This window comes from Schistocerca gregaria, chromosome X (genome assembly GCF_023897955.1).
Source record: "Schistocerca gregaria isolate iqSchGreg1 chromosome X, iqSchGreg1.2, whole genome shotgun sequence".
Lineage (NCBI taxonomy): Eukaryota > Metazoa > Arthropoda > Insecta > Orthoptera > Acrididae > Schistocerca > Schistocerca gregaria.
Window position 1 is genome coordinate 98,995,872 of NC_064931.1, and position 16,865 is coordinate 99,012,736.

Here is a 16,865-nt window from a genome sequence, read left to right on the forward strand (position 1 = left end):
AAGTGTGGCCTGACTATTTTCCCTATGGAAGCCGTGTACAGTGTCCTGCACAATAAATGCACAAGTTTCTGCAAAATCCATCAGAACAACCACCTTTCCACATTCTAGATTTTCTTTAATTTCTTTTAGGTAGTTGCTTTGATGCTTTGCTATGTAATGATGTGATGAGAGAGTCACACTTTTGATCACAAAGTTATGGATAAATCCTTCACTCGCTGACTGTTTTGTCTCCAGGGTATCTCCGTCAGTGTGTATCCATTCCCTGTATTCAACTGCTTCATCTGTGTCATTCCATTCAAATGCAGCTTCTACAAATCTTTCCAAGACTTTTAATCCAGGGCATTGCTCACATCATTGGAGCATTCAATCTTTTGAATTCATATTGCAAACTATTTTGGCTAACAAAAACCTTGTAGTCATCCTTAATTGGAGTCACTGCTAGCCACAATTTGACATTTTGATGAGCTGTACAAACACAAACTGAATGTGTTTCTGCTGAACCAACTGTGATGCACCACTTTGGTCAACACTCACAAAATTTGGAAAAGCCAACTTTTGGTAAATTTTGTTTGCAGTATTCTTGATAGGCTTCTTTCAAGTTACAAAGCAACAGACGTTTCTGCATATGAACTTCTTGGCCAGTTGGTGTCCTTATGGCAACAAAGTCCTTTTTTGCAGGACAGATTCGGCTGACTTCATCACTGTCATAGAATTTTGCTACACTTTCCTTAATAGACTCTTGCAAAGCCTTTCCTCGCTTTTGATCTGGTTTCGCTAAAATGCATTTCTCTTCCTTCACTTTTCTGGCAGTTTTCACCATTCTCTCAGACATGTTGGATTCTTCCATCATTTTTTTAATGCTCGAACTACTAGGGGCCAAAGTTAAAATCTGAAGTTTATCAGAAGCTGAGGACATCAGCTTTGTTTTCAATTCATTGGTGAGCACTTTGTACGAAGAGCAATCATAGCATTTTTGACCTGGTTGCAGTTCTATGACATCACCTGCTTCAAGCCTGCCAATTTCAGCAATTTTGGTAGCCACAACCATTTGAACTTGCCTTATCTTTCGTTTTGCATATCCACTAAAATGCCAGTTTCAAACATGCTGAAATTTTAGTGGTGACACACCAATTGCTGTCAAGTTAGAGTTTAAGCTGTCTGAAGCAACTGTAGCATCATCTTCATCAGACTCTGATGTTGGTAATGGCTTGGCCTTTTTTGCATTGATGTCAACCCTACAAGCAGACCAAAGCTTCTATTCAGGCTTTACATCAACTGTTGTAAGTTGTTTCAAAAAGTCGACTGTTGCGACATCAATAGGAAGCAGACCTTTGTTGAACACGGTTCTTCTTTTGAAATGGATTGCAGCATGTTTTCTGCAGATATTGAAACCTGGTCAACAGTTCTGCTTCATGATGTATACATATTTTGCCATCACAATCAAGCATAAATCCAACTCGTCAAATCAGCAAATTTCGATCCTCCTCAGAGAGGTCACTAATTGACTTCAGAAGGCTTTTGTCCTTGCTGTACTTAGTTAAATGACACACAAACTTTTTAATTTGTCCAATGGTGCACTGCTCTAGGTCCATATTTCCATTGTTCGAAGCCATAACAACTTCAGCAATGATTCAACAATGGATTGAAGGAATCAACCAAGCTGCAGGGTAAACGTCCACAGGCAATAACCTCAAATGATACAATGATTGACAATTTGCATACAAACATGAATGATATCCAAATCAAATTACATAATAAAAATGAGAATACTGGAGAACTTTCCAGAAAATTCTGGAAGTTTCTAGTGCCTTGTTGTAGAACTGTTGTACCTGCGTGTAAGTCTCTGGAATCCATGCCTTGTTTTATAAAACAGTCATACCTGCATATCAAATGTCCAGAAATTTCCAAAACCTATGGCTTGTTATGAAATAGTCATACCAGCATACCGAATTTCCAGAAGTTTCTGGAATCCATGCCCTGTGTTACAAAACACCAATATCTGCATCTCAATTTACAGAAATTTCTGGAAACCATGCCCTGTGTTATAAAACGGTCATACCTTCCTATCTAATTTCCAGAAGTTTTTGGAACACATACATGAAACAGTTGTACCTATGCATCAGAAGAACAAAAGTATCATCCTTCAAATAATTTGTGCTAACAAATCATATCACAAGTGCCTTGATGTTCTCCAGCACAACAGCTGCCAACACGGTAATACATGTGGTAAGTGTATCAGCTTAGGTTTCTTTTAATCTATTTTAAATGCCTAATATGGAAAATTACCATTCTACTTTTTAATGTTCCTTGTAGCAAAAACTGAGCTCTTTTCAATGGTGTCAGTTAAAAGAAGATCAGAGATGGTAGCCATATTAAAATACTGGTCCTTAAAAATGCTGTAAATTTGAAATTTTCAATTTGACACTTGAGACAAGGGTCAATAAAATCAGAACTATATACTCATAAATGCTAATACTGGTGTAGTATAGTTAGTACCTGGTTGTTGGCTAACAGCTCAAAAATCAAGGTCATAGCTGCTTATCCCTTATAGTAAAAGATGCTTAAAGTCTGACTTAAATCTTAAGTGATAAATTTTACAAGGCACTTTCAGACCAAGTAGCATAATGGATAGCCATTTCTAAGGGATTTGAATGCTTTAGCTGCATTCAGCAACACAAGTTGTACTATGGTACAAAAATTCAGAGTGATAGATATCACAGAAGATGCACAAAGTTATAACAAAGTTGACCAAATTCTTCACACCATGTGTTTTGTAACCACTATAACAATTGAGCCAAAATTTGAACATTGACCTAACACATACGTATGTATACAAAAACAAGTTTTGAACCGAATCTGAGATGGTCGAGTGGGGACCGATTTTATTCTAGGACACTTGACATGGAATGACCCGATTCTATCAGCAGCTGACACAGCAAACCTTTCTTCCTTTAGATCCCCGTGTTAGAACACAGTAGCTTAGTGGACATCCGAAATTGCCTTGACCATTAGAGATTACTGGTGAGCTCTCCAATGCCATAAGCGACATCTGTTGATGGAGCACCTCATTGCTTTTAAACAGCTCCTTGCAGAGGTTTTCCACCTCACAAAACAACAGAAACAAGAATACTGGGACTGTTACATTTCTAACATTGGACGACTTACCCGAGCTTCAAAGGTTTGAACAAAGATTTGACACCTCTATGGACACCAGCACCGTGTGGGTGTATGTGGTGAATGGTGATGCCTACAGTGATCCAGATGCTGTTGCAGACCATTTTCCTTTTCATTATGCCCGAGGCTCTGCATCTGAGAATTATCAGCCTGCACTTCCTGTCATCAAACAGCCAGTGGAGTGACTTCCTTTATCATTTGCTACATGCCACTTGGAACCTTATAATGTTCCATTCAGTGAGTGGGAATTCGTCAGTGCCATAGCCCTTTGCTAGGGTAGGGCTCCAAGGTCAGACTGCATCCACAGCCAAGTACCCAAACACTTATCAGTGGATTGCCAATGTCACATCCTTACTATTTTCACCTGTATCTGGGACAAGGTGAGTTCCCGTCTCAAGGGTGAGACAGTGTGATCATCCCACTACGGAAACCAGGTGAACAACCCCTTGACGTGGACAGCTATCATCTATTTAGCCTCACCAACACACACTGCAAGTTGCCCAATTGTATGGTGAGCCAACAATTGTGTTGGTCCTTGAGTCTCGGGTGTTTAGGCTCCATCCCTGGGAAGTTTTTGCCAAGGCCATTCTACTGCTGATAATTTGTTCTGCCTGGATGCTATTCAGTCAGCTTTTGCCCAATGTCAGCATCTTATTGCTGTGTTATTTGACTTGACTATGGCTTATGACACCATACATCATCACCACATCCTCACTACCCTCCATGAGTGGGGTCTCTGAGACCAACTGCAGGTTTTTGTCTGGAACTTCTAGCCTCACTGTACTTTCCGGGTTCAGGTTGGTGCTTCCCACAGTACATCCCATATACGTGATCCCAGTGGGCTCGGTATAGAGTATGCCTCTCTTTCTAGCAGTTGTCATATGTCTAGCGCCATATGAAAGGAGCGGTCCTGGGCTCTTGCCTATTGCTAACAGTTTTCAGTCACCAAGACATATGTCATACACTTCTTTGCTGCTGTTCTGCCCATCTACAACCCATCAGTGTAGTGGAGTCTTAGTGCTTTCTGGGAGTGGTCTTCGATGCGCAATTGACGTGGCTTCCCCATTGTCGCTAACTTAAACGAAAGTGCTGCTCCCACCTTAATATTCTTTGTTGCCACAGTCACACCAGTTGGGGCGTCTACACTTTCACATTTTTAGAAGGCTCTGATCCTGCCCTGTCTTGATTTTGAAAGTCTGGCATATGGCTTGGCATCACCTTCAGCATTACAAATGCTGGGGCCAAATAAGTGGTTGTGGGGTCTGCCTTGTACAGGTGCCTTTCAGACCAGACCTTCAAACAGTCTACTCATGGACATGTTATCTCTACTACAGACCAGGTGCCAACAACTGTAGCTCAACTATGGGATACACATCTACTGCTCCTTGAGCATTGAAACTACCATGTTCTCTTTCGTGATAGGGCGCTTCACATCCTACAACAGAGGCCCTGGGCCAGAATCACAATTGCAGTTCACACACAGGGGCTCTTCTGTGAACTCATGGTACCCCCACTGCCGCCACTTACTAGGGAGCAATCCCCATGGTGTGTACCCCATCATCAGATCTGCCTCAACCTATGCAAAAGGCTCTGTTGACTCACATGGTTTTTTGCCACTTATTCCTGGATGTCCTTGATGCATTTTCGGGATCAGAAGTGGTATACATGGATGACTTTGCTGTCGATGGGTGAACCGGTTTTGCCTACACACACGCAAGGTGCCGTGAACAATGCTCCCTGCCGAATGGATGCAGTGTATTTACTGCAGTAATGTTCATTCTTGCACCAGGAAGATGTTCGTAATTGGCAGTGCTAGCGTCAGTACCCATTGGTTGTGACTATCAGGAATCTCCTGTATGACCTCTACCACGCTGGATGGTTGAGTGTCTTTGTATGGACCCCTGGCCACATTGGCATTCCAGTAAATTAGAAAATACTGACCAGTTTGCCATGTTGAACTGTTTTTCGAGGCTTGGAATGCAGCTTGGTACGCCGTTGTTGCTCGGAATAAACTGAGAACCATAAAGGAGACCACAACTGTGTGGTTGTCTTCCTTCCATGCTTCTCTCAGGGAATCGCTTTGGTACCACTTGGTTGACCCACTGCCACATCCTCTGACATGAGGATCCATGACACTGTTGGTGTGATGCCCATCTTAGTATGCCAACACCTCACTGGACTACCCTACTTTGGCCGTCTTATGGCGAAACCTTGAACTTGCTGACATGCTACCTCCGGTGGACAAGACCAAAGCAACTGATTTGGTTTTACATTTTACCCATGAAAGTGGTTTTTAGTCCTCTTTGTGACATAGAGCACATTAACCTCATTGGCCGATTGAGGGATTGGAAGGGTGCACTGTGGCCTGCTTCTACCTGAGGGGCCCGAGGCTGCCCTTTCTCAGTGGGGAGGTCTGGCTCCTGCTTTTGCTGCGTTACTAGTTCTTATTCTTTTACATCTGTCAATGCTCGACAGAATCGTCATTATTGTTCTCTTTCCTGAGATTTTTTCTTGTTTCTTTAGCTAGTTTACTTGTGGTAATGGAAGGTATGGGAGCACCAGTCAGATGCAGAGGGTGTGTTTCCTGTTGCAAACGGGTCCTGAGAGCCTCCAGCTGCTTTGAGGGTGGAGCAACTCTCTCATCTTCACCCTTTTAACCCTCTCTCACTTCTACTTGCTTCTTTCTCTTGGTTTTCTTCATTCTCAGATAAAATCAAGTGCATTCATATCCTTCCTCACTATGAACTATTCCCAGCTTGAAAGACAAAGGATTAAGGGACCAATGACGTTATAGTATGGTTCCTTTAACCAACCAATCTATTCATCAACTACACGATGACCTTTTTGACAGTGACTAGTTTCCAGAAATCCTGCCATTTCCTTGCCACTGCCTGACAGACTGTCTACCACATTGGGTGCTTCAAAGAGCCAACTGGCCTTTGTAAGCCTCTGCTGTTCTATTCACTGCCTCTCCATTGGATTGCATTGATGAGATTGTGCAAGGCATGTCAGACGCAACCATCCATGCCACAAGAACTGCTATCCTCCTTTCTACAGCCCTCGCTTCCATTCCCCTATCCTTCCCACTGTGAGGTAGTGTCATGGTGGAACAAAGACATTGCAATAGCTCCAGAATGAGATTTTCACTCTGCAGTGGAGTGTGTGCTGATATGAAACTTCCTGGCAGATTAAAACTGTGTGCCCGACCGAGACTCGAACTCGGGACCTTTGCCTTTCGTGGGCAAGTGCTCTACCATCTGAGCTATCGAAGCAGGACTCACGCACGGTCCTCACAGCTTTACTTCTGCCAGTATCTCGTCTCCTACCTTCCAAACTTTACAGAAGCTCTCCTGCGAACCTTGCAGAACTAGCACTCCTGAAAGAAAGGATATCTCGGAGACGTGGCTTAGCCACAGCCACAGCCTAAGCTATGCAAGTACCCAATGTGTCTCAACATTAAGAATTGGCGCTTCACTCAACTCCCCATGGGCCCAAGAGAATGGCATCTCAGGGCTCTGTGTTGAGTGTGTCACATCTTCTTCATCATCATCAATGGGCTAGTGACCTCTATTGGGCCGATGGTCGTTCCTGGGTTGTTGTATGTTGACAATTTTTGCATTTGCTACAGCTCCCACTACGTATTCTCTGCTGAATGCCAGCTCCAAGGTGCCATATGGTGTGGGCCTCTGCATCTGTTCTTTCCCATGGTTTCCAGTTCCCTCCTACAAAAATGCACGAAACACTGACCAGAATTTGCTTTCAGGAGGTGAAATTATAATGCCTGTGTATAGAGAGGCTTCAAAATAGAAGAAAGATTGTACCTTTGCTTTTGGAACTCGGAGTTTCATCTTCAGGGAAGAAAGAGGGATAAGTTGGAAAGGAAGGGCTTTCAGGTTTTCTTGATTAATAGCATTTGATTAATATCATGCTTCCAGGTTTTCTTCTGAGTTGTCGTTTCCAACTCAACAGAACACTCAGAAGTACCCATCTGCTTTGAGGGTCTAGTGAGGAAAATATGAAGGGCTGGAGTGGTATGTGTGCATGTTCCCTCTCAAGATACCACTACTATTTTCAGTTCCTCTTTTACTGTTCTGACTGCAGATGTTGTGTTACGTTTAGTAAAAAAGAGGCTGGACAGGTTGAGGGAAAATATGAATTTTAATATTTCACCTGAAAAAATATTTTTGTTGACTTTAATCATTTACCAGCTTTTTAAAAATTTTAATTTGCATCTTTGTTACTAGTGGAGGAGGAGTGTTTTTGAGTTTTAAATAAGTACCAGTATTCTTCGGCTCTCTTATTTGAGAGACACTGAATCTGCTTGTCGCCTCATCTATACCTCATTTAGGGATGTACTTTTCGACTGAGAGTAAGACTTTCACGTCTAGTTGAGCTGTTAACCGTTTCTGTATCTCGATTTTGTACAGAGATCACTGAGCTGTGGTTATCACAATCTGATGAGGACTGTTTCTTGCTCTGTAATTACTGTACCGCTTGTTGTCTCTTTATGGTAGGCCATTCTGGCTCCCGTGTCTCCCCATCAGCAGCTGAATGGGCACATCTACATCTACATCTACATCCATACTCCGCAAGCCACCTGACGGTGTGTGGCGGAGGGTACCCTGAGTACCTCTATCGGTTCTCCCTTCTATTCCAGTCTCGTATTGTACGTGGAAAGAAGGATTGTCGGTATGCTTCTGTGTGGGCTCTAATCTCTCTGATTTTATCCTCATGGTCTCTTTGCGAGATATACGTAGGAGGGAGCAATATACTGCTTGACTCTTCGGTGAAGGTATATTCTCTAAACTTTAACAAAAGCCCGTACCGAGCTACTGAGCGTCTCTCCTGCAGAGTCTTCCACTGGAGTTTATCTATCATCTCCGTAACGCTTTCGCAATTACTAAATGATCCTGTAACGAAGCGCGCTGCTCTCCGTTGGATCTTCTCTATCTCTTCTATCAACCCTACCTGGTGCGGATCCCACACTGGTGAGCAGTATTCAAGCATTGGGCGAACAAGCGTACTGTAACCTACTTCCTTTGTTGTCAGATTGCATTTCCTTAGGATTCTTCCAATGAATCTCAGTCTGGCATCTGCTTTACCGACGATCATCTTTATATGATCATTCCATTTTAAATCACTCCTAATGAGTACTCCCAGATAATTTATGGAATTAACTGCTTCCAGTTGCTGACCTGCTATTTTGTAGCTAAATGATAAGGGACCTATCTTTCTATGTTTCGCATCACATTACACTTGTCTACATTGAGATTCAATTGCCATTCCGTGCACCATGCGTCAATTCGCTGCAGATCCTCCTGCATTTCAGTACAATTTTCCATTGTTGCAACCTCTCGATACACCACAGCATCATCTGCAAAAAGCCTCAGTGAACTTCCAATGTCATCCACCAGGTCATTTATGCATATTGTGAATAGCAACGGTCCTATGACACTCCCCTGCGGCACACCTGAAATCACTCTTACTTCGGAAGACTTCTCTCCATTGAGAATGACATGCTGCGTTCTGTTATCTAGGAACTCCTCAATCCAATCACACAATTGATCTGATAGTCCGTATGCTCTTACTTTGTTCATTAAACGACTGTGGGGAACTGTGTCAAACGCCTTGCGGAAGTCAAGAAACACGGCATCTACCTGTGAACCCGTGTCTAAGGCCCTCTGAGTCTCGTGGACGAATAGCGCGAGCTGGGTTTCACACGACCGTCTTTTTCGAAACCCATGCTGATTCCTACAGAGTAGATTTCTAGTCTCCAGAAAAGACATTATACTCGAACATAATACGTGTTCCAAAATTCTACAACTGATCGACGTTAGAGATATAGGTCTATAGTTCTGCACATCTGTTCGACGTCCCTTCTTGAAAACGGGGATGACCTGTGCCCTTTTCCAATCCTTTGGAACGCTTCGCTCTTCTAGAGACCTACGGTACACCGCTGCAAGAAGGGGGGCAAGTTCCTTCGCGTACTCTGTGTAAAATCGAACTGGTATTCCATCAGGACCAGCAGCCTTTCCTCTTTTGAGCGATTTTAATTGTTTCTCTATCCCTCTGTCGTCTACTTCGATATCTACCATTTTGTCAACTGTGCGACAATCTAGAGAAGGGAGCACAGTGCAGTCTTCCTCTGTGAAACAGCTTTGGAAGAAGACATTTAGTAATTCGGCCTTTAGTCTGTCATCCTCTGTTTCAGTACCATTTTGGTCACAGAGTGTCTGGACATTTTGTTTTGATCCACCTACCGCTTTGACATAGGACCAAAATTTCTTAGGATTTTCTGCCAAGTCAGTACATAGAACTTTACTTTCGAATTCATTGAAAGCCTCTCGCATAACCCTCCTCACACTGCATTTCGCTAATTTTTGTTTGTCTGCAAGGCTTTGGCTATGTTTATGTTTGCTGTGAAGTTCCCTTTGCTTCCGCAGCAGTTTTCTAACTCAGTTGTTGTACCACGGTGGCTCTTTCCCATCTCTTACGATCTTGCTTGGCACATACTCATCTAACGCATATTGTACCATGGTTTTGAACTTTGTCCACTGATCCTCAACACTGTCTGTACTTGAGACAAAACTTTTGTGTTGAGCCACCAAGTACTCTGAAATCTGCTTTTTGTCACTTTTGCTAAACAGAAAAATCTTCCTACCTTTTTTAATATTTCTATTTACGGCTGAAATCATCGATGCAGTAACCGCTTTATGATCACTGATTCCCTGTTCTGCATTAACTGATTCAAATAGTTCGGGTCTGTTTGTCACCAGAAGGTCTAATATGTTATCGCCACGAGTCGGTTTTCTGTTTAACTGCTCAAGGTAGTTTTCAGATAAAGCACTTAAAAATATTTCACTGGATTCTTTGTCCCTGCCACTCGTTATGAACGTTTGAGTCTCCCAGTCTATATCCGGCAAATTAAAATCTCCACCCAGAACTATAACATGGTGGGGAAATCTACTCGAAATATTTTCCAAATTATTCTTCAGGTGCTGAGCCACATCAGCTGCTGAGCCCGGGGGCCTATAGAGACATCCAATTACCATGTCTGAGCCTGCTTTAACCGTGACCTTCACCCAAATCATTTCACAATTCGAATCTCCGTCAATTTCCTTCGATACTATTGCACTTCTTATCGCTATAAACACGCCTCCCCCTTCACTGTCCAGCCTATCTCTGCGGTATACATTCCAATCCGAGTTTAGGATTTCATTACTGTTTACGTCTGGTTTCAGCCAAGTTTCTGTTCCTAGTACTATATGGGCGTTGTGACCGTTTATTAATGAGAGCAGTTCTGGGACTTTTCTATAGACGCTCCTGCAGTTTACTATAAGCACATTAATATTGTTATTCCTTGTTGCATTTTACCTACTCCTGCCTTGCCGCGTCTCAGGAGGCGTCTTGTCGGGCCTAGGGAGGGAATTCTCTAACCTAAAAAAACCCCATGTGCACTCCACACGTACTCCGCTACCCTCGTAGCCGCTTCCGGCGTGTAGTGCACGCCTGACCTATTCAGGGGGACCCTACATTTCTCCACCCGATAGCGAGAGGTCGAGAAATTTGCACCCCAGCTCTCCGCAGAATCGTCTGAGCCTCTGGTTTAAGCCTTCCACTCGGCTCCAAACCAGAGGACCGCGATCGGTTCTGGGAACGATACTACAAATAGTTAGCTCTGATTCCACCCCGCGAGCGAGGCTTTCCGCCTTCACCAACTCCGCCAACCGCCTGTACGAACTGAGGATGACCTCTGAACCCAGACGGCAGGAGTCATTGGTGCCAACATGAGCAACAATTTGCAGTTGGGTGCACCCAGTGCTCTCTATCGCCGCCGGTAGGGCCTCCTCCACATCTCGCATGAGACCCCTCGGCAAGCAGACAGAGTGAACACTGGCCTTCTTCCCCGACCTTTCCGCTATTTCCCTAACGGGCTCCATCACCCGCCTAACATTGGAGCTCCCAATAACTAATAAACCCCTCCCCCCGTGTGCCTGCTCGGACCTTGCTGAAGGAGCGGCCACATGTCCACTCACAGGCAGAGCGGGCGATGCCACACGGCCAGCCTCCACATTGACCCTCCGCCTCGTGCGCCGCGAACGCCGCTGAACCCGCCACTCCCCTTGGGGAGAGGGTGGCCCAACCGCGCCCGGTACCCGCGAAGATGTCTCGACAGCAGGGACAGTGGGTGAAGCATGTAACACCTGGGGTGTACCTTGTGACGCAGCAGACTCCCCACTGCCGCTACACTCCGAGGCAGCAGCCTGAAGACGGCTAACCGCGGCCATCAACACGCTCAGCTGTTCGCGAAGGTAGGAACAGGTACACAGGGTGTGCAAATGGGCTGATGCACAGGCTATCTTGCAGACAGACTGTAGCATATCTACATCTACATCTACATTTATACTCTGAAAGCCACCCAACGGTGTGTGGTGGAGGGGCTTTACGTGCCACTATCATTACCTCCCTTTCCTGTTCCAGTTGTGTACGGTTCGCGGGATGAACGACTGCTGGAAAGCCTCCGTGCATGCTCGAATCTCTCTAATTTTACATTCATGATCTCCTTGGGAGGTATAAGTAGGGGGAAGCAATATATTCGGTACCTCATCCAGAAACGCACCCTCTCGAAACCTGGACAGCAATTTGTGACCATATTCCACTGGCCAAGAACACATGGGCAGAGAGGGCTGAGTGTCTTGCACTTCTGCGGAATGTGTGCGGTTCAGGCCCCCATGGGGCAGTATTGGAACAACCTGATGTACAGTAACATGTAATTGTACTGTTGCTTGAGGACCTACAGTTTTCAGTCACCTGACATTCTGGATCTGAACAGAACACAACCCCACATAATTAGTTTCAGCACAATTGATTGTTCTTAACCGGTGCTACAATAGATTTTCCCTGCAATTTTATAAGAAGATTCCTAGACTACAGAGACCTTTGTACTCTGGCACATTTAATTAAATCTTTAAAATAATCCAAGGTAATTACATCACAGTTCTCACTGGTGGCTAGATGCAGAGGAGCACTCTTTCCCATTAAATGATTTGCTCGAATATTTTTAGGATTAGTAAACCCAGCAATGATTCACAACTGCTAAATGTCTATAGGAATTGGATATACATCCTGAGCTCCTTCTCCACCTCCTCCACCCCCCCCCCCCCCCCTCCTCTCTCTCTCTCTCTCTCTCTCTCTCTCTCTCTCTCTCTCTCTCTCTCTCTCTCTATCTGCTAGGTTCAGTGACAGTATTTTGACAGTTCTGGTCGACAACTGGGTACGATTACAGAGTTTTACACAATACAGATTCCATAATAGCAAGCAGGTACCAGTATTGCAATCATAGGCCAGACTGTCAGGCTGTTTTTTTGTTAAAACTGTCTGTTATGAAGAAAACAGAACAGCACATAGTTGTGTATACAATTTTTATTTAAAATTATATACAAGGAGGGAGAATATCTATGTGAGAAACAACCTGTCTGCAGATTTAAATGACCTACTATCATAGTTAAAACTGACTGCGAGAAATACAAAACTGCACATTTCCACAGCACAGCATTTTCTTTCTTGCAATCAGTTTTAACAGAAAATTTGGACATTGTTGTTTAAAAAATATATAGCCTATGTTCATCTCAATGCTTATCAGAGGATCCTGTAAGAATTTGAAGTAAATCGATTAAGAAGTTATGTATGATTGCTACTCACTGCAAAGGTGGCACGTTGATTTGCACGCAGGCACAATGAAAAGACTGTTACACATTTAGCTTTTGGCTGAAGCCTTCTTCACAAAAGACATTGGTGTAAAAGTTCACATAAGCATTCAGCTTTGTCTTTACTGATATCACAGTTGACAGTAGATGGAGCACTAAATGTTGCACTGGACTCGCATTCGGGAGGACGACGGTTCAATCCCGCGTCCGGCCATCCTGATTTAGGTTTTCCGTGATTTCCCTAAAATCACTCCAGGCAAATGCCGGGATGGTTCCTCTGAAAGGGCATCCTTCCCTAATCCGATGAGACCGATAACCTCGCTTTCTGGTCTCCTTCCCCAAAAAACAACACTAAATGTTCTCCCTTACTTATTTTCTGAGCTACAGGTCCTGACGAGAAACTGTACCCAGGATCATTGAAAAAATTGCAGACTTGGTCGTCTTGCTGGACCCAGGTTCAGGGTGTTCTTTGTATTCAGACATTTCCACACGTCTGCTAGATGAAGAAACTTGTGCTTTCATAAGCTAAAATATGCAAATTATTGTTTGTTTGCAGTGTGTGTGTGTGTGTGTGTGTGTGTGTGTGTGTGTGTGTGTGTGTGTGTGTGAGTGAGGGGGGAGAGAGAGAGAGAGAGAGAGAGAGAGAGAGAGAGAGAGAGAGAGAGAGAGGATCTAGTACTCTTCCACAATTATGCCTTAGTGCTTCTTACTATGTCTCCTGTCTTGGATGGTAGCATTTTTCACTAATAGTGCTTTTCATTGTACAGTAATCTCTCTTATTCAATTTTAGAATCTTAGGTTAGCTCTTATATAGGTTCCTGGAGCTGAGTGAGTCTTAACAATTAAATATTAGATCTGAGTGACATTTTTTCCGTGGTGCCTGCTGATACCAAGGCACTAGGATTAGGACTGTTTAGCATACAAGTTTTCATTCAGTGTCAAAAGTCAGTCATTCAGTGTCAAAATAATTAATTATACGCTAGCTTGTATTTACCTTGTATACATTAAATTCCTGGGTTATTGTTTTTCTGTTATGTTTTAATTTTCAGATAAATCCACACTACACTTCAACATTTGTGTTTACAAATGATTTTCCTGCTCTCCTGGAAAATGTCCCAGAACCACCAGAAAGTGGTGATCCTCTGTTCCAAATGAAGAAAGCTGAAGGTACCTGTAGAGTTATGTGCTTCCATCCAAAATCTAATGTGACCATTCCACTGATGACTGAAGAGGAGATCAGTACTGTTATTTCAGGGTGAGCTGTTTCACTACTTCATTTATGTCATTCGTGTGTGACAAATGTCAGATATTACACAATCAAATAATGAACCTGTGGGGCCCTACTGGAAAAATAGTTGAAATGAGGAGTGTGACAAAATTTGAAGTAATTGGTGAGCACTTGTAATGAACTCAGACTCTTGTTATCGTACTTTACTAGTGCAGATATCAATGTACTACAGACCAATTCTGGAATATTGGACTCTGCATTTACAAATATGTTTACTAAGCTAAAGTCTTGTATAAGATTGGTGGTATTGGTGTGATAATAACGATCTCAACATACAAAAGGCAAGTTACAAAAATGAAATAAAATCATGACTTTAATTTATTGAAATGAAATACTTCTTACACGTACATCATTTTATAACAGTTCCTGTAGCACAGTTCGTATGATAATTTTTGAATAATGTATATTTAGTTTCAATGGAAACAGTTCTTTGTTTATTCCCCATAATCATCACAATAAAGTGAAGTGTCATTTGAATCATGAAAAGAAATGTTTTCCTGAGACCAGGCACATCTGATGAAATAGACGTTAATGCTTTCAAGCATGTCACAGTAACTATTAGTTTTATTTATACAGAATTGCAGTGGAGTAAGAAATGGTTCTGGCTGTTGCTCTGCTTGTTGTACTGCATACCAAGCATACTTAAAGCAATTCATAAAACGTGCCTGTGCAAATTAATAATGCACAAATGACTGAAATTTAAGAATACCGATCTGATAAATCTCAAATGACACAGAGCTATTGGAAATCATATTGTCTGACAATTTCCTTAAAAATACTGCCCACAGTTGAAGAAATTATTTATTAAGAGTTGCAGTGGTTGTTCCATGTGGAATCTAAATTATTTCGACAGTCTTTTTGTCATTGCCCTGAAAGACAGTTATTATGTCCAGGCCAAGAGTACAACAAAAGCAATGAATTAATTTCTGCAACTGGTTCGAAACTATTTAAATGAAATATTAAAAATTATTCTTTTCCAGATTATGATAGGTCAATTATAAGATTGTTTGCCTCTAAACAGCATTTTTTAAAATTTTTGGTCCCAATATGCCTTGAGGTCTCCGAAAATTGATATAAAGCTGTGGAAACAGTAATCCACTCATTTTTATCTCTGTCATTGTTGTAAACGAATGTGTCATAGCATTAATCGATTGCACAACAGACTCATGTCTTTTTTTGCTTTGAAATGGTCGAGTGCGATTTACTCGCAGTTCTTTCACAAAACCTGATTATCAGCATTATACACAGCAGAAGGGGTATAACAGCAAGCTTTGTCTTCACATCAGCTATGAATTAATAGCATCACCCTATATACTTTTACTTGAAGTAAACTTCATTGTTCTGTGACTTCTTATATGGTATGATTCCTTGAATCTGCATAACCAGGTCGAAGAAGACATGACACCAGCAATGTTCATCTCAGTTGCAATTTGGAAGACCAAGTCTTGTAGATCTCCATCGGTAACTGTGCATTGCCTCTAATGAGCAGCTCTACATGGTTCATATGTCAAAAGGACTGTAAAGAACTGTTGTTCATATAATTTATTAAAGCTTAGGGGTTTATGTTGGTTATTAATGTGGGGTAAAGGGACTTCATGGCCACCCTACACAGTAAATCTTTCAGATACTTTGCGTTCACAATTTTGCAAGTTTAATTTTGGAACATATTTATTACTTTGTATAGGTCTTTCTTCTGTTTACTCAGTTCATGGTCAGAATTTATGACGCAAAACCAGGATCTTTCTTTTGGTGTATTCTTCCTGTATAAAAATTTCAAGGCTGGCCCATTCCCTTGTTGGAACTGCGGTGATCATCTAGTAAATGTTGCCGTCGGAAAATCATCTCCCTGTAGCTCTTAAAAATATGTTTGCAACTCAAAAGAAAACAGTCTTTTGAATTATAATAGTAAGGGATGAGATAATTTACAACTTCCACTTTCCTGTTCTCCATTAGATGTTAACTCACTGAGAAATCAGTGTGCATGCTATTCCGTGCCACTGGTTGATGCATTGTGAACCTTCAGTTGAAGATGGGGGCAAGATGAGAGAGAGAGAACAAATCAGGAGAAAGCAAAAATGAATCGAGGGGAGTAGAAGGGCCACTGAGCTCCAATTTCAATGCCAGCAGGCAAAATTAACTGAATATTCCTATTTGTTATAAAGTTTATGGGATAATATTTGTAGTAGTTTGGAAAATTGTGTTAAATGAGTGTGGTGTAATTGAGAGGAATGGGGAAGTAAGCCTATGGAAGAAATGGCTATTTGGGTATGGGTATGGCTGTTTGGGTCTAGTATCCAAACCACAATAAAAATGACATAAGATATGAATAAGAACCCAAAGAGAAAGAAACTGTGGAAACTGAAAAGCAGGAATGGAAAAACATGTGAAGTCAAAATGGGAGGGGTAACTGAGTAAAAAAATCTAAATGAAGTTGTCAGCCAATGAAAGGTAGACATTTTCTTGAAGCAGGAAATATTTTGGCTTAATGTTATTGTAGCAAAGTATCGTTGAGGTGATTGGGTAACGCTAAGTGGCAAGTACCTCACGGAGCCCAGCCAATAATGGTTGGATCCATGTTTGACTCTGAGTGTATTTTAATCATGACCACAGTTGGGTACAATGATGGTACATGATGTGTGCATAGCCTTGCATCCATCACTGGCTATGCACGTGCACATGGAAGAATGCAGCCAGCA

General features: G+C 42.4%; 1 protein-coding gene across 1 annotated transcript in view; it reads left to right on the forward strand.

Moving 5' to 3' along the window:
- Window positions 1–16,865, forward strand: part of LOC126299071 (probable galactose-1-phosphate uridylyltransferase) — a 185,655-nt gene that overhangs the window by 72,475 nt on the left and 96,315 nt on the right. Inside the window, exon 4 of the mRNA XM_049990740.1 lies at window positions 13,931–14,136. Coding sequence (XP_049846697.1) covers window positions 13,931–14,136 — 206 coding nt within the window. The remainder of the gene's footprint in view (window positions 1–13,930; window positions 14,137–16,865) is intronic.